Genomic DNA, 21,687 nt, shown 5'->3' with positions numbered 1-21,687 from the left:
AGGCACAGGATTCTAGATTTTAATAAATAAATAACCTAACATATAGGGTGAGCACGGCGGGCAGCTGATTGGAGAAGCAGCTTGCTGGATTCTTTCCTGTATAGGAGTGGAGAAAAGACTTGGAGTTCTATTCCTTAAAACTTCATCTGGCTTGAGTTACAGGAACTTAATACCTGGAGGGGAAAAGAAAGATGAGACTGTGATGTTATCGCCTTGTGGGGATACTGGGACATGAAGTTTGCCAAAAGCCCTAACTGGGAGGCAGGGACTTCTCTGAAGCATATGGTGAGGGTACATAATTATGGTGCTTTTTCACACCAGAAAGACCAGTATTTCTCCATTGATATATAAAAATCTTATCAAGAAGATGAAATGGAGAAAGGCAATTTCAGAAAGGGGAAGCTAATGTCTAGAGAAGGCTTCAAAGACTCTTTGGGGGTGTTAGTGAGGGGGAGTGAGTTCATTTTTCTGAGTTCACATGAATGTGGCGATGAATACAAAGTTCAATTCCAGTGCAGGAAGCTCTTTGTTACCCACGCCTCCTTGATTTTGGGGGGAACCCAAGGCACCTGTAGTAATTAGGCTTGAAGGGCCCATTTTTGTTGAGTCCCAGATACTTGGCCTGTTCATCTGTCAGTTCTGTCAGGTGGGCATCAAAGGTGGGCAGGTGCAGGCTTGCCACATACTCATCTGGAACAAACCACAGAAGACCTGGTGTAAGTATTAATGCTTCTTGACTGCTGTTCTCTCCAGGTCAGGTCTTAAAAATTCTGGAATACACCTAATTCCTAGAGTTGAATGAAAAATGCTCGACTTTTGCTCACTGGCCCGCAATTCTAAGAAAGGAATGCTTGTACTTCAAGCCCAGTGATTTGCAAAGCTATAACATTTCTTCCTCATTAGCTATTTTGAGCTTGAACCTTTCCTCTCCCCAAAAAGGTGGGGGGGGGGCGGAAATTAAGGAAGCACAGGCCTTAGGATCTAAAAGGAAGGATAAGATAGTAAGGGAACCAAAAATTGGGAAGCTACAACTTTAGTTCTGCCTTAGACTAAACTTTGGGTTACTAAGAAAAACTAACACCTGGGAAAATCAGGAAGGAATAATTAATAAGGCTACTTACTACACAGAGTGCTTTCTTTTAGAACTCAGTTCTAATTGGTTTCTGTTTACATCTGTTACCTGAACACATATCATTTATTCAGAATTTTATGTCATTTCCTATGTATTTGTTTGGTCTCCCCAACTTCATTATACACTCAGTCAGAAAATGGACTGTTCATTTCTTTTATATCCTCCCAAAATAAATGCCAACATCTAACAGCATGGATTAGTGTTAAAAATAAAACAAAACCAGAAGCTGATTTATTCCTTGATCTTTGCCTTGGGAGATTATAAACACACTGCATTCATTCAGGCACTTGCAGCAGGTTCTTTAAAAATTCAAGACAGTTTAATGTTTCTCTTCTATATAACACCCACATAACTAAACTCCTAACAAGCTGTTCAGAGTCTTTTCTTTTGAGTGAAACAGTGGTGTCAGAGTTAGAAGGTATAGTAGGAAAAGTCCTGCTTGGTCTGAGAAAAGTTTGGTAGGAGCTACTTAGTATCCTAGAACTGGAATCAGTCAGATGTCAAGATAGGAGATGACTCTTCACTCTTGGGGGAAGATTTTTTTTTCTCCTTTGAAATCTTTGCATACAAGAATCTTTGAGAGAAAAATCCTTAAATTCAGAGGGAGGTAAATGAAATCACAGATTTTAGTCACGACTTCATGAGGGCTTGTGGAAAATGTTAATAAATTTGAGAAAGATAGGTATCTTTTGATTTGTCTATCCATAAGAAATCTAATGCCCCTAAACTTCATTTACCCTCTGACTCTGAACTACACTAGTGAGGATGGGGATGGAAGAATGCAGGCTTACCCATTTTCTTAGGTAACAGGTAGACATCCTGTTTATAGCGACCCTCAGGAGCATTGTAAAGCTCTATCAAGGCCAGAGCCTAAAAAATCAGAGAGATGAATGCTGATGTGCCATTTACAGCAGTCTGTCCCATGGCAACTGACACCCTGATGGCTAAGGACCCGCTCCAGCCATGCTTTTTCACAATGGCGGCCTTACCTGAGTGGTAGCAGTGATTGAGAGCACAAATGTAGGCACTGTGGAGCAGCTTAGGTTCAGCAGACGGCCCTAGAGTGCAGGGTTGGGACACAAATGGGTTAAGAAAAACTCTCTGAACTTTCAGGAGTGAGGGAAGAGCAAGACTGCCATTTTCCAAACACTCCTCTACTAATATTGCTGGACAGGAAGGAGGGAGGTTTGCAAATACATGAAATGAATTAATGTTTAAGTGGAACCATAAAAAAAATCTGGAAAATTTGATGAAGGCAACAGTTAAAAAGTCTCAGGGATTATGTAGAAAGGAATAAAGATGATAATATGATGCTGAGGCTTCTGTGAAAGAAGGGTATATTTGAATGTTCTACTTTTTATAGCAGAATATCCTCCTTCAAAGGTAGCGCCAGCCCTTTGAAAGACAGCCCTTGTAATAATGATCTGGTTAAATCTGGGGCCAATCTCTCCAAGTTTTGCGGGGAGCTATTTTTTGGACTTAGGAAGCTGTGATGATTTTTATGCTTTTCCCTCAACTTGGTCCTCTTGAATTCAAGGGCAGAATTATACTCTGTGTAGGTGAATCAGAGGACTGGCAACCACCCCCATGCCATCATTTCCCACTTTGTTTCCTAGGATGTTTGACCACCTTTTTAACTCCACCACACCAGTAAAAAACAACAGTGGCACTTGCTTTTTGTCATGACAATTATGAGAAGGACCTGCCAGGCCAGCTAGAAATAAGGTAGCATTTAACAGCCTGCCCATCCTCTCAAAAATACTCCTTCCTTGTGAAGAAATGTCAGAAGTATTCGAGAAGGTGAAATACGGTAGGGAAAGATGATGATAACAGTAAGGATATGCAAACATAAATTTCAGGGCTCTTAATTGAAGGCAGTATATCTTTTACATTTCCATATTTTGTTTACTAAAAAAAGGAAAGAAAACCAAAAAGCAAAACTTGATGAAAGAATCATCTTCCTTGTTATTTTGGTATTGTTCCCTGAAGAAGAGTGTCAAGGTTAGACTAGGGGGTATCATTATAGTGTCAGGAATCTAGAGCTAGAGAAGAGAAATTTTTAAGAAAGGAGAAGGGGCTAAACATTGACATGGGAAGTTAAGTGGGATGAGTCAAGGGTAAGTCTGAGCGAGAAGCCAGGATGGGGAAATACTAATTACACAACCAAAATATAGCTGGGTACTTACTACAAGTCTGGCTTAATTCTGGGCAATGGATACTCAAAATCAGGGACTCAACAAAGACATGACCTTCCTAGAGCTTGCCAAAGATAGTCTTAGTTATAGTCAGGAATATCTACTTTGTGCTTGCTGATTGAACCTTCCCACGAATGCCATTATCTCTGTAAGCATCACTCAAAGTGGCACTGGTTCTATCTGTTAATTCTTTCCAGAGTAATAGTCATTATCTGACTCAACCTGTAGAGTGACATGGGGAGACAGGATAATTGGTGAAAAGTGGGGAACCAAAATAGTTTCTTAATTGCTGAATGAAAAGTCCCTTCACAATTAGATGTAAAATCTATCGGTAATGTAGTTAAACTTGTGCTTAAGAGGAGCTGAAAGGATGAGAGAACAGGAGGAGGAAGGGCTCTGGAACTGCAGTCTCTCCTGTCAGGGGTGTATCTCTCTTACCAGCCTCAGGTCTTACCTCTGCAAGTAATACTATCCTCTTGCCATCAGGCCATATTACATGGTCAACTTGTGATCTCACTCGCTCCCAGGTCAGTTCTGGTGTCCTCAGACTTGCCTGGAACACACACAGTAGCACATTATCAGCCACACCAAGTCCCACTCTGTGGACGGAAAGATGTTGAAGGAACCATTTCAAATAGCAAGTTGAAAGGAGCAACCAACATGCCAGATGGAGAATACCTGTTCTGGGTTGGTTAGGACTGTTCCATTTCAGGGAACTTAATCTTAGGCCCAGCCAGGGAGGGATCATTCAGGATGTCATTCCACAATATATACTGTCGCCCACTCTCTGCTGAGCACAGTAAAAGGTGTTATGGGAAATACAAAAGAAACCAAGACATGGTTTCTGCCTTCAAACAGCTCATACTTTAGTTGGGGACACAAAATAATACATATGTGTGTGTGGGAGGGAACCTTTAAAATACTTACAAAGCAACATGCAAACAAGTGCAAGTTAATATTGTGCAAACTAAGTATAAGGTGCTGAAGAGACACAGGATAACAGAGGGTCTGAGCTGAGTGGCATTAGTTAGAAAAGGCTGTAAGTCCTGACTATAGCATGCTGGGGCCCAAGGGTCTGCCCTCATGTCCCCATGTCCCACGTTCCACCATCTCAGGAATGATGGTTCACCCTCAAGTTACAGAAGCTTTGTGATCTAAGTGCAAATGTGAGCTAGGCTTTAGAAAAATGCTTAAGCTCCCAACGGCTCACCCTCCTTCCATTTCTGTATATTGTATATTCCGAGAACAAGAGAAGAAATGTCAAGTTTATAAACAGCAGCAATCAAGTAACAGTCACAGGGCTTAGACTTAAGACAACTGCCTTCTTCGAAGAGGCAATGCTGAAAATTGCAAGGGAGTCCGTATTCCAAAACTACCCACTGACTCAGTTGGTAAAATTGAGTTCTGCCAAATAGTAGTTTCCACAGAAATAAAGAGAAATACTTTAGTTATACAATAATCATTTACTGAGTACACACTATATTCTAGGCATTGTAGTAAAAGGTCCTATTATAAATAAGATTGTAGTTTTCTCTTTCACTGTGAGCAATTTATAGACAGGATTACATCTTCTTTTTATTATCATCTAGTGGGAAAGACAGACCTATAATTGTATCTCAACCTATTTAGGATTGCATTAATGGGTTGGACCATTTCTTTATTAGGTAACTGGGAAATAAAAAATTTCTTGAGATGCCAATTTTCATAAATTGGTTTGACCTTTCTAAAGTGCAATTTCACCAGAGCTAACAAAATTTTACACCTACCTAATCTTTGACCAGTCAGTTCCACTTTTAGGGCTCTATGCTACCGAAACACTTGTTCAAGTTCAGAAATATAAGTGTGCAAGAATATTCAATCCAAGGTTATTTGTAATAGCAAAAAATGGAATGAAAGGCAACAGGGAATGGCTAAGCAAATCAGGATAATTCCATACAGTGGAATATTATGCACTTCAAAAAAAAACCAAAACAAAACATAGATCTGTATGTGTTAACATGAAAACCATTTATTATTGTTAAGTGAAAAAAATCAAGCTGCTGAGCAATATAGTATAACCTCTTTTTGTAAATTTTATACTTCTTTCTTTAAGCATAGTTATATGGTTTGACGTTTTTAATGAAGCAAGTATTACCTCAGAATTAGCATTAAAATTTTATGAACACTATAAATAGAATAAAAAAGCATTTATGTAAAGAGATCATTTGAAGAAGTTAAGGAGATGCAAGGCAAATCTCTTAGCCTTTAAAAATATCACCATGGGCCTCCCTGGTGGTGCAGGGGTTAAAGTCAGTGCTCTCAAGCTATCAGCAGCCACTGCAGCCTGAGTTCGATCCCTGGCCAGGGAGCTAACCCACATGGCAAGGCAGACCTCTCCTGTCTTGCTCACTGCTCCCCTCAGCAGTATATTTCAGTAGATCTGCCTGTTCTGCTCCCCACTCTGTCTCTGGTGAATCCTCTCACCCCCTCACCTCTGGCCTGCATCCCAGTTCTTGTAAGCATCGATAAAAATGATTCTTAAAAAATAAATAAAAAATATCACCATGAAGAACAAGAACCACATCGAGTAAAGAGACAGGCGTTGATGCCACCAGCATTTTCTAATTGAGATGATAGGACTAAAGTATTTCAGGTTCTGTCTCACACTCCTAATCTTCCAGAGGATAAACAACCTCAGTGACTGGGAGTAAGAGCTGACACTATGATTATAAAATTCTCCTGTCTTAGGAAGTACTCCCTGGAAAATACCTATATAGAATCAAGGAAAGGACACTGCTAATGAAAATAAAAACATGATCAGTGCTTGGTAGATTTCTAGAGACCTGGAATGGCTATTATGGATGCAAAAGACACACAGTTCAGCTTAAAACCCAGGTTGAAGAGAAACTCTGATATCTCTAGCAGTGTCCTAGCACCCATAATCCTCAAGAGAAGGGCCTTCTACAATTAATATAGAATTTCTTTTTACAAGAAATTCCTTTAAAGACATCAATTATCTTACTATGGATTTATAATCACTAAACAATCTACCAGAAAAAGGTTCCCTATGTAGACTACCCTTCCAAACTATGTGGACATCCCATGGTGACTTAGCCAATTAATGCGCTTGCATAAATTGGTTTTATATGATTGTGAACTGTGCACATCAGTTTCTTCAGGGAGAATACTGTGGTTCTAGTCCTGCAATGCATGCAGTCAACAGCAAGTCTCAGGTTGTAATTCACTAACTGGCAAAAACTTTTAAAATATGTTTACCTAACAGTTTAACCACCTGAATGGCGAAGCTTACAATTTCATGCGGTCTTCTATGTAATTCATGTGGGTAAACAGGTGTGCTTTCAAGAGCAAGTTAATCTGTGAAAGAAAGACATGGCCAAAAGGCAGCTGGGCGCATAAGCCCTATCACAGGTTTCCTAAGTATTCATAACATTAATGTTTCTCATGAAAAAAAAAATGCAGTTTTCTAAATGAGCAAATCTTGATGAGCTATTCCTTCCTCAAAATGTATCAGTCAAAATCTCAAAGTTAGGTAAAACTATAAATCGTAAAAAAAAAAAATCCCTACCGCCCCCAGAAAGACAACATTTTTTTTTAAAGAGGCATGTTTTTATTTATTTATTTATTTGTTTGTTTGTTTTGTTTATACATGCACTGGGTACAGTCAGAAGCGCAGGAGGGTGAGAGAATTCACCAGAGCCAGAGCGGGGAGCAGAGCAGGCAGAAGGACCGAAGTATACTGCTGAGGGGAGCAGCGGGCAGCAGGAGAGGTCTGCGCGCCATGTGGGACCCTTCTCTGGTGGCCGGGGAGCAGCCGGGGATCGAACCGGCGCCACAGAGGCCGCGGGCAGCTTCGCAACCCAGCGCTCAACTGCTGCGCCACCCGGGAGGCCCAAGACAACATTTTTGATTATTAAAAATATCTGGATAAAAATGTACTGATCATTATCCCTTGCAGTTTAGCTGAATTGATTTACAGTGATGCTCTTTTTTTGCTCATATTCTGCATCTAATCCATTGGTCCTACTGTAACAAAATCCCATTGGTCCTACTGTAACAAAATATCACTTCTTATCCCCTGCGTTGTTCACCCATCTAATCCAGGCTACTACTTTCTATGCTTTGAAATGCCAAAAAGAGCCTTCTGTTGTCGCTATTACTACTCAACCTCCAATATTTTCTTTATACAACAGAGTAATCTTTTAAAAAGTAAGGGTAGATTTTGTCACCTACTCGAAACCTTCCAATGGTTTTCCTTGCATGCAGAATAAAATCTGAAGCCCTTACCAAGGACTACAGAGCAGTGCATAATCCAGTACCTCCTTGAGCCTCTTATCCTCTTCCCCATGCCCATTCTGTTCCTGTCACAATGGACTTTTTTCTTTAGCTTAAAGATAGTAAGTATACTTCTACCTCAGGGTCTTTCACTTGCCATTCTCCATGAATACAATGCTCAGATGGCTTGCTCCTTCAATTCATTCAGTTTTTATTCCAATGCCAACTCCTCAAAGATGCTTTCCTTGATCACTCTAACTAAAATAGCAGCCTCAATGTTATCCTGCTGTTTTAGATTTCTATGTAGGCACTGACAATAACTGTTTATTATCTGTATTCCACAGCAGACTCTAAGCTCCAGGAGAGCAGGCATGCAGACGTCAGACTGTGATAAATCCTATAATAGCTCCAAATTTATCTCAGTGTATAACCAGGAGTTCTTACAGTGGCTTCTGAGACCTCATAGGATCTGCCCATTATCTCTCTGGTCTCATTTCCCACTCTTCCCTGCTTCAAGCTCTTTCTGCTCCAAACACACTGGGCTCACTGAAGATCCTTGGAAATTCTAGGCACACTCCTTGGGGAATTTTCTCTGGCTGTTACAGCAAAATGTTCTTCACCTAAAAGTCCATGTGGAAAATTCCATCAAGTCTACACAATTACCACCTTCTTAATGAGACTTATACCTTGTTGGTCTATCCAGAACTACTACCCAGCACTCCTGACTTCTCTTTTCATGCTCTACTTTTACTTTTTACCATGTGCTTTCACCTTCTAACATACTATAAATTTTACTTATTATATTTGTTGCCTTTCTTCTCACTAAATGTAAGTTCCATAAGGGCAGGAATCTTTACCCTCCTCCAAGCATAGAGAATAGCATCTAGCACACAGCAATCACACAATAAGTATCTGTGCCTGAAAGTAGAGTCTCCTGACCTTTATCCCAAGAGATTACTTGTGTCTGGGCTGCCTCTGGAGGAGAAATTACTGATTTGAAATTAATCTAGATATCACGAGAAGATACTAACTAGTACATAGGAATACCAAACAAGCAAAAATTTACTAGAAATTTTAAAATCCTAGATTCAATGCTCCAAATTAACTTTTAAATCAATGTATGTGACTGAACAATGCACTGAACTTCTTAGTTCCAAATTGAAAATCAGGACTAAGAGAATGCATTGTTGAGTAGTCAAAGTATGAAATAACATAAAGGAAAAATATGAAAATTACAAGATTATATTTGGAATTATTTTCATTTCAGAGATTGAAGGTTGATTAGGGCTCAGAGCTTAACTACTTCCCTTTAAGCTTTTCCCATCAGAGGACTTCAAGCAGATCAATCCAGACAAGAACAATCATGTACTAGACAGTTTTAGAAATATTAATATCTTTGGCCATTTATAAAGGGGCAGTATGGCACATAAGTGAAACTTAAAATCAACAGAAAAGAATCAAATAAATTACTCATTATAAGCAAACTATCATACTAAGACAGAATAATGGAGCCACACCACTCAGAGATTTTTAAGGGTAGAAAGTCTTCGATAGGTTGTTTTCACAGCTATTATTTAATAACAGAAGAATAGGGTACAGAGTTAAAAATAGAAACCATTTAAAATAGATATTATCCAACAGGCTCTCCATCCTTACCTGACAATGCTGAAGCTCAATCAGAGCAGCCCTCAGTGGAGATGAAAGCATGCTTTGCTTGAGCCATTTACCCAGAGAGAAAGACAGTTGTGCCAGAAAAATGCCATAAAAATTTAAAACCAGAGTGAAAGTCACACTGAGAGATAGTTTGGTAAGTCTGAAAAGAAATAAATAACACTTCTATTAACTACTACTGGGGGACCTTAATAGGGCCAATTACTATCTTGGATTGGAAAATTTTATGGTGAACAAATCAGAGAACAAAAATGATAGTCCAGGTTTGAGAATCAAATTGTACTGAACTGAGTGTGATACCTACCGGCCCAATTACTATCATTTGGAAAATATGTTAAGGGGAGGCCTACTCCAATGAAATAGGGAAAGAACAGAACAAAACACCCTATTTGACAGACACAGTCAATCTTAAATAATCTTCTATCCCAGCCCATATATTGTTCTTCCTTAAACCAACCTACTTATCTCACTTTTATGGTAAAATCAAGCACCCCCCAAATACTACTATCACACTAACACACATTTATTGTATCCTCTTTGTAATTTGAGTTTACCCAGTTCTCAATTCTAAACATAAAGATGAAATGCCTTGTAGTATAAAGAGGTAGAAGAAAACAATCACTTGAAATGATTAAATTGAGACAAAGAAGCTTTAGAGTATACACAAGAACAGGCCATAAGGCTAATTAGTGAACACACTGGATAGCTCTGCTAGGACAGTTATGTTTACAATGGCTGCTGACTCTGCTCTTTAAGTTCCAGTTTATGTTTCTTGGGAGGGAGAAAAAAACAGACCCCAATGATGAGTCACTTGATCTTACCACATCAATCTCCGTGTTGGAATGTCCCATGTTACAAACAATGCAACTATTCTTCATACGATCCAAGTGTTCTCTGGTTACCACATTCTTGTTACCTTAAAAACAGAAGAGATATTTACATGAAAAGGAAAGAAGTTAGATCCCTGCCTCACACCATATGTAAAATTTAACTTGAAATGGATCAGAGACATTAACTTAAGAACTAAAACTACAAAATTCTTAGCGAATAAAGGAATAAATCTTTGTGAGCTTGGATTAGGCAGTTGTTTCTTAGATATAATACCTCAACACAAATAACCAAAGAAAAAGTAAACTGAACTATCTCAAAATTAAAAACTTTTGTGTATAAATGATACTACCAAGCAAGTCAAAAGATGACCCACAGAATGGAACAAGATATTTGCAAATTACATAGCTGATAGGGAACTTGTACCCCACATTATTAAAGAACACCTCTAACTCAATAACACAGAGACAAATAACAATCACTTTAAATATGAGCAAAAGATCTAAATAGACATTTCTCAAAAGAAGATGTACAAAAGAAGATATGCCAACATGCACAAGAAAAGATGCTCAACATCATTAGTCATTATGGAAGCGTAAATCAAAACCACAATGAGAAGCCATTTCACATCCGTTAGGATGGGCATAATAAAAAAGACAGACAATAAGTGTTGAAAAGTATGTGGAGAAGTTGTAATTCTTATGCATTGTTGACAGGCTTATAAAATGGTGTTGTCAATTTGGAAATGTCTGACAATTCCTCAAAATGTTGAAATACAGTTACCATATGATCCAGTAATATCACTTGTAGGTAATCACAGAAAAACTTCTGTATACTGTTCATAGTAGTATTATTCAAAATAGCCAAAAACTGAAAACAACATAAGAATCTGTCATCTGATGAATGAATTTAAAAAATGATATGTGTATACACACACATATATCATATACAATATGAATGAACCTTGAAAACATTATGCTAAGTAAAAAAAACCTGTCACAAAAAACCACATAATATATTGTTTCATTTATATGAAATATCTAGAATAGAAAAATCTAAAGAGACAGAAATTAATGGTTAGCAAGGGTTGGGAAAAGGTGGAGGGTGGAATAAGGAGTAACTGTTAATGGCATGGAATTTATTTTGGGAATGATAAAAATGTTCTGGAATTAGATAATGGGATGTTGTACAACTTTACTAAAAGCCACTGAGTTGTATACATTAAAGGGTGAATTTTATGAATGTGAACTGTATCTCAATAAAAAAGTAGATTCTGGTGATGGTTGTATGACACTGTGAATTTGCTAGAAAACAGTGAATTGTATATTTTAAATGGGTGAAATGTCTATATATGAATTACATCTCTATAACTATTAAAACTATTTAAAAAAAAAAGAGGGTGAGATCAAAGGGATGATGTGCAGTAACAATGTCTTATTGTCCCTTTTCTCTGCTCCCGGCTCTCCCTGAGGCTATAAACATATTTTTATTTTTAAATACTCTGATGTTCCTCTTCCAAAATAAAATTATAAAAAAAAGCAATATTCCAGTGTTTGATAGTTCTACTATAAGATAAAATAACTATTTTAGTCTAAAGTGTAGCCATTTCTGCATATTCCTCTCCAAAACTCAAAATTTACCTCTGTGGGAATTAATACAACTACCTTTCCTAATTTCTCTATAGGAAGAATTTTTCTCTAGCATGGCTTAAATTATAGGGGCTAGAGAGAAACAGAAATCATTTTTGAAAGTAAAATAAAAAATCAAATATACAAATTTAAGGCCTGGCTTCCCAAATAAAACTTATCTAAGGCCATTTCCTCAATAACTGAGAATGGATAGAGATATAGAACAATTAAAAGGGACAGAGAGATTTTTTTTTCCTCTAGGGATGACCTAATGGTATACTTTTGGTCACAGCTCTAAAAAATGCAGGAAGAATGTGAAAGACTGTTTTTTAAACTACTATTTGGCTATTATAGCTTGGTTTTGCTCAGAACATTTTTAATCATTTTTCACTTATCCACGAAAATGTTCCCAAGTACCACCCCATTTTAAATATCATAATTGTACCTGTACAGGTAATAACAATATCCACTTGTCGGATGACCTCATTTAATTTCACCAGCCGAAATCCGTCCATACTGTAGAAATAAAGCATCATCGATAAACTTTAACAGGCAGCTGGGGGAGCCTTTTGCTACAAAACCTCAAAAGTTATTACTAAGTCCCTCTGATGCCTACGTTGTCACTTCTTGATATAGCTAGACTATTCTCAGCAAGGGAAAATTCAAACCATTTCCTTAATTAACACAGGACAGAAATAAACAGTTCTTTTGTATCATTGGAACCTAGTTCTTCCTGATAACGGGAGATTACTATGACGTTCCTCGATTGAGATTTGAGAAAGTGCCATCTAGCCACTGAACCCACTACGTCACTAAAACTGTTCTCGGCAAGATCATCAATGAGTTGAATACCAAAAATAACACTTTTTAGGCTTTTATATTACTTGACTTCCTCTGCCACATTAAACATTATTTACCTTCTTAAAACTCTCTACTCCTTGCCCGTCCACAATGCCATTTTCTCCTGGTTGTCTTCCTACTTTTCTGATTCCTCCTTCTCAATCTCAGTTATTTAAATGTTACTACACTACAGTGTGCCCTTTTCTCTATTATTTATTTCATCATGTATTTGTACCCCTTCCTGGGCTACAAATAACCCCTTCAGAGGTGGCTAATTTGCATACACATCTTTACCTTAGATCTCAGATTCTGAGCCACAGATAAAACTATCCACTGGATAGTTTCTCCTAATGTCCCACAAGGATCTCAAACTTGTCATGTTTGAAAATAAATTCAGGGCCTCCCCTGGTGGCGCAGGCACTTGAGTGCAGCGCTGTGAAGCTGTTCGCAGCCTCTGCAGCGACAGTTTGATTCTGGCTGGCCAGCGAGGGTCCCACATGGTGTGGCAGACCTCTCCTGTCTTGCCCTCTGCTCCCCTCAGCAGTGTGTTTCATTAGTCTGCCTGTTCTGTTCCCCACTCTGTCTCCGGTGAATCCTCTCACCCTCCCATGAATCTGGCCTGTACCCAGGTTCTTGTATAAATAAAATAAAATAAAATATTTTAAAAAAATTCATTATTTTTTCTGTACCCCCAACACTAAGTATTTCTTCTATATTTTCTATCTTGAACAGCTGCATTGCTGTTCACCCAACTGTATGAGCCAAATAAACTAAAATTTCTTAACTTACTGCCTCTCCCTAATTGAAGTTGTCACTGAATCTGGTTCTTTCCCCTTAAATCCTTAAGATCCCTTGAATTTATCCTCTCCTCTCCATCCATGCTGGCCTTATTATTTCTTGCCAAGCTTACTAAAGTAGCCTCTGGCCCAATCTCATTGCCCCTAGGTTTAAATCTCTCTAATTCATTTTGCAGAGTAATTGCCTTAAATGCAATTTGGATCATGTCACTTCCTTGCTTAAAATATTTCAGTGAGATTGCCAGTTCTCATCAGGATGAAACCACCAAACTTATATTGATAGAAGATAGAATTATATTAAAGTGATTCCCACCCAGATATTATCACATCCTCAAATTTACCCTGTGGGCAAGTTACATTAAAATACATTCAGCTCCTTTCGATGCTGCGCTCTCTTTTTCAGTGACTACTGCACATGTTCTCTGTACATGTAATTTATTTCCAAGCTAAGGAGTCACACAAAATTCAAGACTAAGTTCTACTGACATTTCTTTTGGTTACCTGGCCAATGACTCTTTAGTTAGATACTTCTCTTTTGTGTGCCTACAAGTCTGTGCTTTTTATCTGTCATAGTGTTTACTATACTGCACTGTGGTTATTTGTCTGTCTGCATATAAAAGCAGAGACCTTGTCTCATTAATCTAATTCATAATCAGTAGAGTAATACAGAGTATCTAATATAGAATATGTGATAAGTTCATGTATATAGATTATTGAATCAACATCTTAATCATTATTAAAGCACATTCAAGTTTCTCTAATGAACTCCAAAAATACTGGAAGGAAGTGCTGGAGCGCTGGAGCTCTGTAGGGAAAATCTGTAGGTCTTGGCTAGAATGGAAGAGGAGTAGAATAAGGGAAAATGGCTTATGGTAAGTTCTTTTTTCCATGCCTCATTATATTCTGGGCAACTTCCTCTGGAGGGTTAATGGTAAAGACTGCGCAGACTATCCAGGCTACAAATACTGTACTCTGCCATAGTTTTCACAGATAATAGTGTTTCCATCCTGCTAAGGATGACAAGAGCCAATACTAGCTACAATCTAGTGAGTGTTTATTATGTGACAACAGCTCTGCATGTTATATATATTTATTATATAATGTACATTTTTGAGGTAGTATGGTTGCCCACATTTTGCAAAGGAGAAAGGAATTAGTCTTCCTAATAACTTTAATTTTGAAATCATTTCAAACTTAAGAATACTATAAACTATTGCTAACTAGTTAACAGGACAAAGTGTTACTGAGTTAGCCGCTTCAACTCTTACTTTGGATTTGTCTGGTGCTTGTTCCTGATTAGATTTGGATTACACATTTTGGGGAGAAATATCACAGAAGATCGCCTCAGTGCATCACATCAGAAAGGATCTGATGCCAGCCTATTTCTTTTTTGATCATTATTTTTAGAAGGATTACATATGGAGAAGCCAGGGATTACTTGTTCTCTGGCTCAAGGCATCCCTGTTATTATTTCCATAGGAATTCTTCATTTTAGCTTCTTTGATAATTTCTGTTCTTTCCTTAACCTCTGAAAGGCAGGAGCTTATAGTTAATGTAATGGCAGTCAATGGCAGCCTCTCTCGGGATCTGGGTCCCTCTAAGATAAAATGTGTCATTAACAGGCCATTCTTTGGAGACAGCTATAAGATCATGTTAGATATGGTAGAGAGGAAAAGGCCAGTCTCATCAAGATGCTTACCAGGCTTGCAGAGCACAGATGGGGTCAATCTCAGTCACATACACAATGGAGCCCATGGCTTTTAGAGCAGCACAGCATCCCTTCCCCACCTGAAGAGGGGAGCAAGTACACATAATAAAGAAAGGCAATGAGAAAATAGTTTTCAAAGCATCTGTAAAGTGTACCCCCTACCGCCCCCAAAAGAAATTTTGCTAAATAGATTTATGCTTGGGGGAATATAAGAAAAACCAATAAATGAATGCAGTTCATAAACAAAATCCTAGCCCCTGCTTAGTACATGCATGTGCATAAGAACACCCACACTCACGATTTATAATCAAAACACAAGCTAAAAGAACATCACAAACAGTACTCTGCAACAGTCATAAAATCAGCCTAAGAAAAAAATGACAAAAATGCGAAGGGTAAAAGCAAAGATTGTACTTTAAACAGACACTCTCCAAAGTTACTTTTCCCCATATAAAGTGGTAAATGAGCATACGCTCGTGTATACACAAATGGAAAATTTTAGTGTATTTCAGTAAGATACATTTTAAAAACCTAATAATTGAAAGGTTAAACCTTACCTCTCCATAGCCACAGACCACCACCTGCTTTCCACCAAACATCATGTCTGTTGTCCTTTTAAGTCTAGGGGAGAAGAACCATTAAATCAGAAAGTCGTCTTGTTTCTCCTTTTTTTAAAAAAAAATTATTTTTATTCATTTCTGCATACAAGAGCTGGGGTACAGGCCAGAGGTGTGCGGTGGGGTGGGGTGGGGTGAGAAGATTCACCAGAGACAGAGTGAGGAACAGAACAGGCAGACTGACCGAAGCACACTGCTGAGAGGAGCAGCAGGCGAGACAGGAGAGGTCTGCCTCGCCATGCGGGTTCCTCCCTGGCCAGCCGGGGATCGAACTTGTGCTGCAGAGGCTGCGGACTGCTGCATAGTGTGGTGCTTAACTCCTTGCACCTCCAGGGAGGCCCTTGTTTCTCCATTTGAGATTAGACTGGGCTCCTTGTGTTCATGGTTTGTTTTTTTTTTTTTCATTTTGAAAGAAAGTCCAGTTTTTAGAAATTATTTAATGATTAAAAAGAAAGATTAAATAAAATATGTATCTTTTCACTCCATGCTATCATATTTTCTCTATACATGAGGTCTTTCTTTTTTCCCTTGCCTTGGGAGTGGTGCAGAAGACAAGAAGTTATAGACTAACTTTTAAACATAAAAACAAACTACACTTGCTACATAATACTTGGAATAGATAATATCTGGAAATAAAAACTACAAAGACAAAAATAAAAATAAGCACTGAAACAACACTGATAAATGAGTACTACATTTCATAGCATTAGACTGGCCAATAGGTCCCACATTAATTCCACAGGGAGGTAAAAGGGCAACCAGGTGCAGAAGAGCTTAGAAACACACCAACACTGAGTACAAGACAGTGAGTTTTCTGGGGCTAATTTCTTAAATGTGTTCTGCTTCTTTGTCTTAGACACTCTAAGAAGCTAGAATAAAGGTCCTTACTGTTTTCAGGATATTTCAGATGAACTTCTAGGAGCAGTCTCTGGTTTCCTTTTAGGTTCAGTTAGTTTCCTTTGTCTAGGAATCTCTGGCTAGGCAGAAGAAAGTTTTCAACTACACCTAGCCCATTCTGAGACAGACAATTCCTACAAACATTTGTAGGTCTATCTTACTCACCTATCAGTCTGCTTACCTTTCCTGTGGAAGAGTCTATAAAATGCCCCAAAAGCAAAGTAGGAATTCTGACTTTTTAATTATCTGATAACTTTACTCAATAGGAACTAGTATAACTACATGGATGCCAATTAAACTCAATAAATATCAGTTAAGTGCAAAGGCAATTCTTGAAGAGAGTAAGTCTGGCTGAGCTCCTACCACACTCAAAAATCAGGGCTTTGCAGAACTGTACTGGAATGGTTAGCACAGCAAAGAAAATCAATAGATGATATTTATGATATTTATGAGCCTCCTTTGCTTTGACTATCCTCAAGCTTTTTTACCTCTCTTTCCAAAGGAAGATGACTCTCTTTGTTACTACGAATGACTGTGTGGTAGAAAGAAAACGTCATCAACACTGCTACTCTGTAGTAACAGGCAGACAGATCTGGATAGATTCCAGTTAGGTAGTGATTTCTCTTGATCTTAGGAATCCATATCTGCCTCAGGTTTGATATAGGATAGATAAGACCTCACCTCAGTTAAGAAAGGACTTCTTGTAGGGGAGGGATAAAGGTTGGCTGCTTGGTGCTGTATAGAGTCACACCAAGTTTCTGATGTCTAATTCTTATAGCCCCACGATCATCTAGAAGCATTCCTGAAATACTGCCTATTTAATGTTCTGAAAATCATATCTGGGCACCTTTGGAGTTTCTGGGATATCCTTATTTTTCTTACCAAGTAGAAGCTCAATCTTCAAAAGGTTGTACATGAGCTGCTTTTTGGTACTGCAGTCCAATTATAGGAGTCAATGCGGCAAGTCCCTCATAGCTATGGTGTGTGTGACTAGTCCAGGACGACACACGGTCAACTACTAATGCCTTCTTCATATAGACTCTCTATTGGCCCGAATGTCCTCTTTTTCCACTGCAGCCTTCCTTGGAGCACACTTTGCTCTTCTTCAGTTTCCTCCTGTTTTCAATTCCCTGAATAGGAATAACTGTCTATGATCTAAATGAAAGTTTTTCACCTGCTAAAAGGTACTAGGTTTCTGTTGAATAGTTGATGTTTTCCTATGTCTTCATTAACCTTAACTCATGTTCTACTGCTTTCATCTTACTTTTACTTTCCTACATTCCTGACATTAATTTTTTTTTTTTTTTTTACCTACAGGGTTGGTAACTGCTTAGGAGAGACTCTGTCCACTTTTATAAACAAATACTGTTTATTTTATAAACAAATACCTTTATATGTCTTTTTGTTGTTGTTGTAGTCTTGAGGTCCTTTATTTTATTTTTCTTTTATACCTATCATGTCATGAATTCATAGGAAATGAATGGGTTCCAGCAGCTCAGGCTCCTTTCATGGGTCCTCACAAAGTGTGCTTCTCTCTGGGTGGAGCAGGCTGGCACTTTATCTGAACCCAGGTAGCTTTCTCTTGGGCTGCCTTTTTTTTCCTGGTCATTTTCTTTCACGTGTTTCAGGAAGCTATCTTGGCTCTTAGAACGCTTAATATGTACAATAGGAACCTTAATTCTCTGGGCAAGAATCTTGCTCTTCAGTTGTTTGTTTACAACAATACCAAGTGCATGCTGGGTAACGCTACAGACTCTTCCATGGTAACGTGTGTGGGGTATTTCTTTTTGAACCGTGCCCATCCCCTTGATGTCTCCAGTACCACCTTTCTTGTGGATTGACATGTATGTGGCTAAAGGAACAACTCCATGTTTTCTAAAAGGCCTAGAAAACACACAGCGGGTGCCTCTCCTCTTTCCCTTTATGCTGGTCATTCTGGCAACTTACTGGCCAAACAGCACCTTTAGATATCTCCTACTGAATCTAGTATTGCAGATTTTAGGCTCACAGATTTGAATTTGGAAAATCTAAAAGACATTTAGTTGTAGATGAGTAAATATTTTAATATATACCCAGACTGTTGATTTTGTCAGGCTCAAGATTATTCAGCACAATAACACATCTAGTCAGAACTAGCAACAGTGTATAAATAGACTGACAAATTGAGAATTCTCTCAAATGTTGAATCTATCTGATAACACTATTGAGTTTACAGGAGTAACAATAATATTTTATATTAACTATAAATTTTCATTGAATACCCTCCAACCCCGCACACCCTCTCACCCTCCTGTTGACAAAAAAAAAAAAAAAAAAAAACTCAACGCAAAAAGCTTTCCTAAGATCTAGCTCAAACCTTGAACTTATTGCACCAGATTCTAGAAAGAAGGGCAAAGGAACTTTCATTGGACACCAGGATACATATCTTAATCCTCATAATATCCCTTTTAATCCTCGTACTAATTCTGTGAGGCAGTTTTGCCGTCATCATTTCACAGATGAAGAAACAAGCACGGAGAGGTTACATAACTAGCCTGAGCTCTATAGTTAATAAATGATGGAGCCAATGGTTAAACCAAGGTCCTTTTGGCTCCAATGGCTGTGGTGTTGCAACTGCTGGGGGTGCAGACTGGCTAGCAATGTGGCCCACAGGCACCTTCTTCATTTCTCTATTAGCCTATACGTGGTGGAAACTACTTGACTTGGCAATATTCTACAACTGTAAAAACAAAAACTGAGTAGTGAAAGAACACAATATTTGGTGCAGATTGTGTTAGACTTATAGCCCTTCATATCTGAAAATCTAGAAATGCCTCTGGGAGTTGACTGTTCACCATGACTCTCCAGATGACGAGAGACATATATGATAGTTGGAGCTTAGGAACTGGCAATTGATCCCACAATAAAAACACCAGGAACCTTTTCTCAGACCATCAAAGACAAGTTAATTTAGTTACTGACTTGCAGGTTTGTTAAGGTCACAAAATAAGAAATCAGCCATCAGCAGATAGGGACTAGTCTGATTTCTTAGGTGAAATGACTTGCTTATCATAGTGATAGACATGGTAGCTCTTGGTTTTAAAAAAGTGTGATGTGTAATAGATTTAGAGGTGCTACATGAATCATTTCCAGAAATAACCCAAACCAAAAAACTTAGAACCTCAACTCAACCACTCAAGTTATACCAAAGATGATAAAACATTACCCATCAAGAATTGATTCACGGCAACAGTAGAGGTTGTCAAATTTCTGTTTGGTGACTGAGTCATTAACATTCATGGCTGGAACACACAACTTCCCAGCTTTGGAGAGCTGGTACAGCCTGGAACGAGGGACATCAAGAACATAAAATGATGAAATATTATAATCTCCTGTCAGTTTCATGTCAAATTCCAGAAATATGTTGACTGGGTAGTCTTGAGAGCATGAGACACAACACAACTAGTTTCATCATATTAGGTATATTTACTGAAATAAAGATTTTAATAAAATGACATATAAGGTTTTAAATTGCCTATTAATTTTATTCCCTTTTAAATTATAACTTTAAGTACTATTTTAAAGATCATACATAATTTCTTTATTCTAATGTAACAATTTTAACCTTCAAATAGTTTTACTTTTATAATTTCAATATACATATCTATAAATATATATTTGTATATCTATTTTAAAGCAAGTTAACTAAAAAAAAATGCAGTGCTTTATTAAAAATTGATCTCTTTCCAAGAGTCTGAAGGTATCTTCTTTTATATATTCAAAGGACATTTTGTATATTCAAAAAGATCACGATATATTGATAATATATCATAGAATTTACTTCCTTAAAAATTTTATTTTATACTTTCATTTCTTTCCGGGTAAACAGTAATAAAGAGAAATAATTCCCATTTTACTCAGAGGATTATTGCTTATTTGAGAAAAAGAGGCCAGAATGTAAGCTCCATGACCTTGGGGACCCAAGTTTTAGTCTGTTTTGCCTACTGTGAGATCCCTAGTACAGTTTCTGGAGCAGTTCTTGGCTCATGCAGAAGTTCAACAAATATCTGCTGAATAAATGAGCAGCCATACAAGCAGCCTCACTATTACAACAACTAGAAAACAAGAGGGCCACACTGTTCCCCCATTTGTCTCTGCCCTCACTATTTTCATTTTGTATGATTGTTAGTAAAAAATAAGTAAGTGTATAGACTCAGAGCTCATCCTTCCATAACAGACTCCAATTTTCAACATAATGCATATTTCACAGGTATGTGATTAAAAGAATACATGTCTAGGTTGCATAAAGCCAGGTATGTCCTTGTTCAGCCTTACCTGTGGACTCCAGTAACACTTTCTTCTACTATTCCCTTGATTTTCTTAAACATGTTGGGATACTTCTTATAAATCCAGTGAGTAAGATCTCCTCCATCGTCCAAGATCTGCAATAATAAATACCAATAATATTATTTATTCTGCTGAAGGTTCAAGATTTCCAGTGCTTCTCTGGTCTTGTATCCCAATTTCCAATTGTCAGTAAACAGGTACTTCAATTTTCCTATATGGTAATGTCAAGTAATTTAAAGCCAGTATAATGACCAAGTAGTAATTATATTGAAGTAAAAGACAATGAAATGAGGGATGGAAGACTGATTGTATTCTCACAGCCTTCCCACATGAAACACCTACCATAGCAACAAACACATACAGCAAGAATGAGGATTTTCTTTCCTTTTTTTTTTTTTTTTTGGGACCCTCGCCGGTGGTCGGGGAACAAACCTGCGCTACAGAGGCTGGGGGCAGCCTTGAAGCCCAGCGCTCAACCGCTGTGCCACCAGGGGAGGCTCACAATGAGGATTTTCTTATGGACTAAGAGCTTATGTCTTTATCAATACAGACCACTAGCTCTTGATTGTACTGTAGATACACAGAAAGCCTAAACCTGACATTAACATGTTTCTAGTGGTAAAATTCAGGATTTTAAATATATTCAGTTAAAGTTTAGTTTAAATAAAGCAAGGTAATTAGTGTCCTTCCCAGAACAATGACTTATAAAGATGCATTTGTTAATACTTCACTTCTCCCAAAGTACAGGCACTCTTCTACCCAAAATATCAGGCAGC

General features: G+C 37.9%; 1 protein-coding gene across 7 annotated transcripts in view; it reads right to left on the bottom strand.

Moving 5' to 3' along the window:
• The window catches only part of AHCYL2 (adenosylhomocysteinase like 2), a 147,081-nt gene continuing 125,394 nt past the window's right edge, over nt 1-21,687 (bottom strand). For all 7 annotated transcript variants that reach the window (XM_054692652.1, XM_054692653.1, XM_054692657.1 and 4 more), the window contains 11 exons: nt 20,900-21,006; nt 19,791-19,907; nt 15,629-15,692; nt 15,063-15,151; nt 12,172-12,242; nt 10,092-10,186; nt 3,782-3,880; nt 2,122-2,190; nt 1,924-2,002; nt 570-690; nt 1-173 (listed from right to left, as the gene is read on the bottom strand). In XM_054692652.1, the coding sequence (XP_054548627.1) occupies nt 167-173; nt 570-690; nt 1,924-2,002; nt 2,122-2,190; nt 3,782-3,880; nt 10,092-10,186; nt 12,172-12,242; nt 15,063-15,151; nt 15,629-15,692; nt 19,791-19,907; nt 20,900-21,006 (918 nt within the window). In that variant the 3' untranslated portion in view covers nt 1-166. The remainder of the gene's footprint in view (nt 174-569; nt 691-1,923; nt 2,003-2,121; nt 2,191-3,781; nt 3,881-10,091; nt 10,187-12,171; nt 12,243-15,062; nt 15,152-15,628; nt 15,693-19,790; nt 19,908-20,899; nt 21,007-21,687) is intronic.

The sequence above is a fragment of the Talpa occidentalis genome, unplaced genomic scaffold (genome assembly GCF_014898055.3).
Source record: "Talpa occidentalis isolate TD23 unplaced genomic scaffold, MPIMG_talOcc4v2.1, whole genome shotgun sequence".
NCBI lineage: Eukaryota > Metazoa > Chordata > Mammalia > Eulipotyphla > Talpidae > Talpa > Talpa occidentalis.
The sequence above is the reverse complement of the archived record's forward strand: the minus strand, read 5'-3'. Positions and strand labels throughout refer to the sequence as shown.